Below are 8,647 nucleotides of genomic sequence, written 5' to 3'. Positions count from 1 at the left end.
TTCTTCCTCTCTATTTCTTTGTAGAACATATCATCATACACCAGACCTCTTAGAATCCCCTTCTAAACATCATAGCATATCACCCCGATCTTTACCCGATCTAGCCGAGGGAATATTCCTTCTCGGACAAGTCCCTCTAATCCTTTTATCAACAACTCGCTCATGGGCTTTAAGGCTCTGCTTGGACAAACCAATACCCTGAACCCGGCCCAAGGGCCAAAAACATATTTTGACATTCTGACACCACAAAAGGTATACCAAAATAGGTTTTCGGTTGGACTATTGGAAGCAAAATTCGACACAACCCATGAAAATCACATAACACACCACGAAATTAGCAGGTCATGGATTGAGACTTAATGGGTCTGTGTTATATTCGAATTAGCATGATTGACTTGTTTAATAAACATGTCAAGTTTGTGTTCAACCCATAAAACTCATTTGACCCATTTAATTAAATGACATTTATTAATATACCCTTCAAGTCCTAGGTATATAAACTTATTAGTTGTTGTGGTTTATTTTATTTTATTTTACATATTGTGATTAACTATTTGTAATATTAAAATATACTTTAGTTTTGAATGATTATTTGTGATATAGTTAATCGTTAGTTGTGAATTTTAAATTAAATTTTGTTTTTTGTTTTTTGTTTTTCATAGTTCAAATTAATTTGGTCAATATTAAAATTTGTATTTTTTCCACTTTGATAGAATCTAATAAACAAATCAACACTATTAACCTGTTTAAAAACAGGTCATATTAGGTTTGAGAAATATTAACCCGTTTAATAAATGTGTTGGGTTAGTATTAACCTATATAGTTGAATGCTCTTAAGTCGACACGATACAGACTCGACACGTAAACACAAATTACCACCCCTAGGCTAGACCCAATACAAACAATACTTAACATTTATCAATATATCAATTTTTTTTTTCTTGGGATTCAAAGGACAAGGGGTGGAGTCATCAATTTTTATTTTGAGAGCCAAACTAAACTATTTGATTATGTATGGCATTTTTTACATGGGAGTGAGTTTTTTTTTTTACCAAATTTTCCTTTAGTTTTCTTTCTATTTAAACCTAGGGATGTGGGGGTCTTTTTGAACCATGAAAATGAGGATCCCAAGCTAGTAAAGCCCATTAAATAGTAGTATAGATAAACTACCTCCATCAAATAATATAAACAACTCAATTTCTCTCTTCTCTCCCATCTCTCTCTTTCGTCCCCTCCTCTCTCTCTCTATCCATCAAACCCGCGTAGGTACCAACCACTACCAAATCTAACAATCTCATTACTACCAACAACCACTTACCACCAAAACTTAGCCTAACCACTGAAACCCATCCATCACCACCACCACTAAAACACCACCAAACCACCCAACTAAACAACCACCATCACCGAAACTTAGCCCAACCATTGAAACTCACCCCATCACCACCACCACTGAAACAACACCCAATTGAGCCAACCACCACCACCACTGAAGCTCAACATCGATCTACAGCCACTCACCCAAACACTGGGGGGAATTTGCAGGCTAACGCAGTAGGGAGAAAGAATATAATAAGTTAACGAGAGTGTGTAAGGAATTTGGAAACTAGCATCTCGAGTTTTTAAAACTCGAGATCAATGACAAAAATCGAGCGTCTCAAACTCGAGTTCTACTGCTGGTGTGGAAGAATTTAGCCACGTGGAACTCGAGTTTGAGAGACTCAAGTTCCATGGAAGCAGATTTCCAGATGCAGAAGGAGAAAAGGCGGAGAAGAGAAGGAAAAGAAGATCTGGATCAAAAAGAAGAAGACGACGGCCTAGAGAAAACTGGATCTGAAGCAGATGGAGATGACAACGACCTGCATGACGACAACCTGCACGAAGAAAGGAACGATTTGAGTCTAACCTGCACGACGACGAAGAACAGATCTGAGTGGGCGATTGGACGATCTGAGTCTGATCTACACGACGACGAAGAACAGGGACGAAGAACAGAGGAAGAACAGTAGGCGATTCTCTGAGTTTGATCTGCAGGAATTTTGACCGAGCGAGGAAAAAGAAGTAAAACTCAAGTCTTAGAGACTCGAGTTCCACGTGGATTTCCACATGTATTTTCTTCCACATCAGTTTCTATCACTTACAAATCGAGACTTAAAAACTCGAGTTTTATCTTGTAAATCGAGTTTTTAAAACTTGAGATGCTAGTTTACAGCATTGTTTTGAAACGTGACAACTAACTAATTTTTTTGATATTTAATGGTATTTGGAAAGAAAATTCCAAACACTGATCCACAACCTAACCACCAATCTACAGTCACCCAAATTGCCATTCAAGAGAGAGAAAGAGAGAGAAATTGCCATTCAAGAGAGAGAGAGAGAGAGTGTGTGTGTCTGAAAGTGAAAGGGACTAAAGTTAAGAGAGAAAGAATGAATAAAATATGAAATTTTAAGTTCTTCGCATATGTGTGCATGGGTTCAAACCCCAAGCCAGCAATCATTTTATATTGCCTTTTTTATGTCCAAAAAAAAAAAAAAATTACCACCCATATACAGTAATTTGTAAATATACCCATCTAGGCAAAGCTCAATTTTGGCATATGTAGTTGTAAATTAGCTATTTGGAGAGAGAGAGAGAGAGAGAGAGGGGGGGGGGGGGGGGGTTTACACCCTTAATGCTAATGGTCTAACACTTGTATCAGTATTTTTATGATAGAAAAAAATACCATACCTTAGCCAACTAAACTCAAAATTCATCTATATCAATCTATATAAAATTGTGATAAATATATTAATATTAACAGAGGAACGGTGTAAATTTGGACTAAATATCGGAGTTAACGGATAACTTTTATTTATTATTTTAAAAAAACTAGAGCAAGGGCACTATCAAAAAAAAAAAAAAAACTAGATGCAAGGGAGTGTATTTCAAAGCCCTGCTTCTTCGAGGGCTTTTCACGGGCGCTCTTTTACACCCACGCACAAAGAGAAAATGGCGAATGAACAGCACTCACTGTCGCCGCGGCCATGGCTTCTCGACGCAGTGCCTTTCATGGTGGTTCTCCTGATAGCAGCCCACGTCCTCGCTTTGGTACACTCTCAGCAAACCACTTCTTTCTCTTACTCCTTTACCTCTCTCTCTCTCTCTCTCTCTCTCCAATTCCAACCAGATCTCTGATTTCCTTTCTTTTCACACTCTTTCAGGTCTACTGGATTTACAGATTAGCCACCGAGAAACAGCCTCAGAGGAGAAAGGCACACTGAAAACTAACACTCCAAAGTCTAATTTCATTCAGCAAAATGGGCAAAGGTTTTGGTTAAACCCTAATACGTCGATTGTGATGTAAGAAAAAAATTATGTAATTAGTTTTGGTAATTGAACTATTTGTTAATGTTAATGTTAATGTTTTTAATTGTTATTGCAATGTAATTTACTTAATTGATTCATGCCTTTATAGTTTATACGGTTTAAGCAAGTTGATGTGATAGTAGTTTGATACATTTGATTTGAGTGTTTCTTGTATCATAGTTGCTGAGTTTTCAGTGGTTTTGATTTATTCTATGTTGTTTTTCTTTTAGGCAAGTTTAGTTCTAGAAAACAGTAGTTGCTGTGTCTTCGGGGTTATATCAGTTTTTTATTTTCTTTTGTAGGCCCTTTTTGGTTGCTGAGAAAACTAGGAGGAAGAAAAATTATTAATTATTTAGTGCGCATTTATGGATATCCATTACTTCTAGATCTGCTACATGCTCCATTTGGTAGTTGAGGGAATGTAAAAAAGAAAAAAATGGTGCATGCGCGAGTGAATTGTTTTTACAGTTTCCTGCATAAGCTGATGTGATGCAAGAAGCACCAAAATCATTTAAGATTTAGGGCACCAAACACATAAACCCTAGGCATCATCACCAAACAAAGATCAACACATATTAATTAATCATAATTCTTATTCCAAATATGGATTTCATGATTACAATTTTAATAGTTTAATAGGGTTTGGGGATTACACCAATATTGAAAACACCTAATTAAATCCCTTAAAACCCTCAACATTAAAATCTAAATTCAAAAATAGAAATAATTTCAAATTCAAAATCTTAAATGATTTTGGTGCAAGAAGCATTAAAAAAATCTAAGATTTTATTCTTGATTTTGAAATTAATTTTGTTTTTGAAATTGTTTTTTAGTGTTGAGAGTTTTAAGGGATTTAATTAGGTATTTTCCATATTAAAATATTGCTTTTGTAATTGTGAAAGGGATATGATTTGGAATAAGAATTTTATGGATTGAGAATGTCTTCCTCTTTTGTTTGGTGGTGATGCCTAGGGCTTGCAGGCAGATCCTAGGTGGTGAAGCCTAGGGTTTGTTTTGTTGTTCCATTGTTACTTCTTTTATCTCTATTTTCCTATACGTTCTGCATCACGATGTTTGTTGTACTAGTAGCTCATAATCACTAGGAAATGCATACTTCAAAAAATCCAGGCAATTTGATATAAGACCTATCACAGTTTACTTACTTCTGAGTTATGGGTTAGCTTTGATGAAACAGTGCTGTGTGTGTGTATATAAACTCAAAAGTAGATCCCTCGCAGCATTGGGTTTCAAATTATAGCCCAATTGAGTTGAATTTCACAACTTCTATTTCTTAATGGATCCATTCATAAAAAAGTGACTAACTTCTATTTTGGCTATCTGAGTTGGTTTTTTTTAATTTTTTTTTTTATAATATTGGTACAGTTTCTCTTTTGATATTTCAAAAATCTGCACATATTGGCTTCAATATTATTCATGTTGCAGTAGTTGTGGATTTTACAAATGTCAAACAACTAAGAGTTGTTTTTCCACAGGTCATGCTTCAGTGCAAAAGGCTGTTAATTTGATTCTCAGGGTACCTGTCATATTTACCAGTTTAAATTCTTTGCACCAGTTTATGTTCTTGCTAGTTGATTAAGTAGTCAGGATATAATGGATCATTAGTAGCTTGTTCTCTCATGGCTCTTCTATTTGAAGCTGAAGAGTTTCTAAGTTAGGAAGTCAGGCTTTCAGATGATTTAATATATGCATTCTTTATGCAACTTTGAGTTCAACGGCTTTGAATACAACAACACAGCTTTGCATGCATATTTAGTCCATATAGCACATTTTTTTCGTTGTAAAGTTTAGCTTTTTTATGACCTGCTCCTTTCCCCACCCTACCTCCCCTTCTGCTCTTTCCTCATAATTGCAGATTTTCTTTTATTGAGTGACTGAACAAAATTGAACTTATTCCAAAAAAAACTTGTGAACAAGATTGAAGCAAGTTGACTGATATCTGTATCTTGTCTTAAATGAACAAAATGAAAATGATACCAGAATTAGGAAGTTTTAAAAATATCTTTCTTATATGATTTTCAAGAATTGCAAAATTGTTATGTTGGAGATATGATGGTGAATACTATACAAAAATGTGATGGTTCTAAGTTTTGTTTGAAAGTTTGAACGAGCTTAAAAGTGTTGGTTTTGAGCTTTGGGCTTATGGTGCGAGATCACGTCAGGTTAGTCAGGTAGAGGTAGATTGAGTATCTCAGCTGTGAACTTGACAGCATTTGGGTTATCTAGCACGTAGATACATGGGTCAATGAAAGTTTGCTGCTTATGAACGTCAAAAGTTATCCTCTGTAATGTGAATCTCATTGTATTCTATCATGTTACCTAACATAATGTTACATTTTACAAAGAAATTGCGATAGGATTAGCATTATAAATTGTCCCAATACAATATAGGTTTTTTTGGTACAGGCTCAAATAGAAAATAGAACAAGAAGCTAGTTAGGTTACACCTATATTTGTTTTCCAACCCATGGAATGATCCTTGGCATTAAAACTGCGGAGGCAGTCTTGGTGCACCATCAATAACAGCTCTTAATAGTTCAGAGTCGAGACTTCAATTTGATCGTTTTGAATTTAACCAATTATTACTATATCAGGTATTACCACAAATAAGTGCAGCAGCCTGTGGGTTTTGATTCCTTTGAACCATGACTTCACCCTCTACCCATTCTTGTAGTAAGAGGAAATGTTATTTGAGAACTCTTTGATTGATTCTTCAAGAGAATTTCACCATAAGGCCATCAGACTGTCAAAACAAAAGCTTTTCATATTTCCTAATGCTTTAAAATTTTACCCAGATTTAATTTTAGATTTTACTTATCAAATTTATAATAAAAAAAAACCAGTTAGACGTATACACTGGAAAAAAATTGTAATATAAGTATTCTCATTAATACTAACAAACCCATTTAGGAGTTCGTTTATGTGCCCTCATTTGGAAATTAATTTCAATCACATAAGTCAAGAGACATATAGGCTTAAGCCTTGTCCTGGACTTCCAAACTAATCTTATTAGCATAATTACCGTCCTTGATAAGTTAGTCCATGACTCTATCCAGTGTGAGCAGTTGGGAGTCGGGACAAACCAACTCTTAACATAATATTCCATTTACTATCATCATCCACACAGCAAAAACTTGCATTGATTTTAGCTCTTTTTGACAAGTTAAGTAAAATGCTAATAAATAAGTTAGTTCATCCTTCTTTTACATTATGAATATTGAGTAATGACACTCTTTCAAGTCAAACATATATATGTTTATCAAAAAAGTCAAACATATAAATATAAGAAAAACCCAATTCCAAGGAGTGATTCAACCTCTTAGGGGTATTTAGTATAGGGTAATCTTTTAGGATTTTTGTAAAATGTTGAAAGATTCCCTAACATTTCTACTTTTTTGGTTGCAAATTTGCACTAAGGAATTAGATGCCTATGAGATTCTCACTCAATTCCATTACACTTTTAAAAAATTGACAATTTTACCTAGTCCTCTACCTTTTAATTAATAAAAATAAAACTTTAAAAAAATTTCTATATATCTCCTATTTGGGACTAGCCTCTGAGCACGCGCTCAGAGGCTCTTCTACTTTTTGAGTAAGGATTAATTTAGAGCATTTATTATAATTTGGGATTACAACATTTTTTAATCACAAAAAAAAAAAACTAGGGTGTGATGAAAAATTATTTCACCACACATAATACTCATCACACCCTTAGGTTTTTTTGTGAAAAATGTATTAATCCCAAATTATAATAATTACTCTAAATTAACCCTTACCCAAAAAATAGAAGAGCCTATGAGCACGCGCGTGAGCGTGGGCTTAGAGACTAGTGTGAATTATGAACTTCTATTTTAAAATTCATGATAATTAAAATAAAAATATTGGTTTGGCGAAGAATATATATAGATATATATATATATATATATATATATATATATATATATATATAGATAGATAGATACACACACTAGCCTCATCACACATGCTTCGTGCGTGCAATGAGGCTTTTTTTTTAGTGATCCTATTTTGTAGAAAAAAATACTGTATTTAATTATTTTATATATATAATATTTATTTAAAATATCTAATTTATAAGTGAATAAATCAATTTAAAAATTAATAGGAGAGTGGTCCTATTTTTTAAGAAATGTTTTAGTGGAAGTTAGAGTTGCATTTTTACCAAATTGTACTTAGTTTTGTTTCTACTTAAATATAGGACTGTAAGGGCATTTTTGAACTAAAAAATGAGGAATCCAAACAGAAGAAGCCCTTAAATAATAGTATAGATTAAGCTAGATGCTGAAAAAAAGTTATTTTTATTAACATGACATGATGCTGTGATTGCCTTGAAGAGCAAGAATTCAAATCATTATGCTTGTATTATATTTGCCATTAAGAATAATTAGACTTTGTCATGATTTATAGTTAATATTTTATTTTTCATTATTTTTTTTTGGAGGAAGAAAAAAATTAATAAAAAAGACTTGTTATTGTATTTACAAATCTAAGGATATTCTGAAAAAATAAATAAGATTAGCAATAAAGATTTATAAGAATAAACCAAATATAAGAATATCATATTTTCAGGAATCTTATTAGATTCCTAATCAAACCAAAATTAGAAATAATTACATTTCCAAGCATTATCTATATATAAAAAGCGTGAATGCACAAACAGTGATTTCGCTACAGTGCATTTGGTTTGTTCAACCTACACTGTTTATTAGCCTTTTTTTCCCCTACTGTACGACAGTTATGTTTGTGCTCTTTTTGTATATTTGCATATACAGTTACACAGATTTAACAAATTCTTACAATATTTTTACAATTATTGACAAACTGCACTATTCATCGGCCTTTTAAAAAAAAAAAAAAACAATACGCTAGTTTTGCTTGTGCTCTTTTTGTCTTTTCTTATAAATATTATATGTGCATACACAATTACACTGACACAACAAATTCTTAATTTTCACAATTATTGAGGTGTCAATTTTTTAAAAGTCAAAATAAAATAATGAAATAAGAGACCGAGACCAATCACATCTGAAAATAAATGTATTATGAAAATGTTATAACATCTTCTTGTCACAATATTTTCACAATTGCTGAGATCTCAGTTTCATATAGATCAATAAAATAAAATAATAAGAAATGCTATGTCCACAACATTTTCACAATAATTTTACAACAAATTTTATGTGGTAAGGTATTTTTGATGGATAAAAAAGTGATATTAGTAGTGGGATCAGTTTAAAACCAATAACAACTTGTCATTTAAAATTT

The 8,647-nt window shown here is 32.9% G+C and overlaps 1 protein-coding gene across 1 annotated transcript; it reads left to right on the top strand.

The window, feature by feature from the left end:
* The first annotated feature begins 2,890 nt into the window (after positions 1 to 2,890).
* LOC142622124 (uncharacterized) lies at positions 2,891 to 3,554 on the top strand. Its single transcript, XM_075795554.1, has 2 exons — positions 2,891 to 3,088; positions 3,202 to 3,554. Exons 1-2 carry the CDS (start codon positions 2,909 to 2,911, stop codon positions 3,259 to 3,261), a joined length of 240 nt encoding a protein of 79 aa, XP_075651669.1. The 5' UTR covers positions 2,891 to 2,908; the 3' UTR covers positions 3,262 to 3,554.
* Positions 3,555 to 8,647: the final 5,093 nt, after the last annotated feature.

This window comes from Castanea sativa, chromosome 1 (assembly GCF_040712315.1).
Source record: "Castanea sativa cultivar Marrone di Chiusa Pesio chromosome 1, ASM4071231v1".
NCBI classification, from domain to species: Eukaryota; Viridiplantae; Streptophyta; class Magnoliopsida; order Fagales; family Fagaceae; genus Castanea; species Castanea sativa.
This window is presented reverse-complemented; position numbering and strand designations above follow the sequence as displayed.

Bases quoted from the DNA above. Each gene is read 5' to 3' on its own strand.
- LOC142622124 (XM_075795554.1), top strand. From the start codon at position 2,909: ATGCAAGGGAGTGTATTTCAAAGCCCTGCTTCTTCGAGGGCTTTTCAC. The intron at 3,089-3,201 runs GTACACTCTCAG...ACACTCTTTCAG, and splicing joins CAGCCCACGTCCTCGCTTTG to GTCTACTGGATTTACAGATT.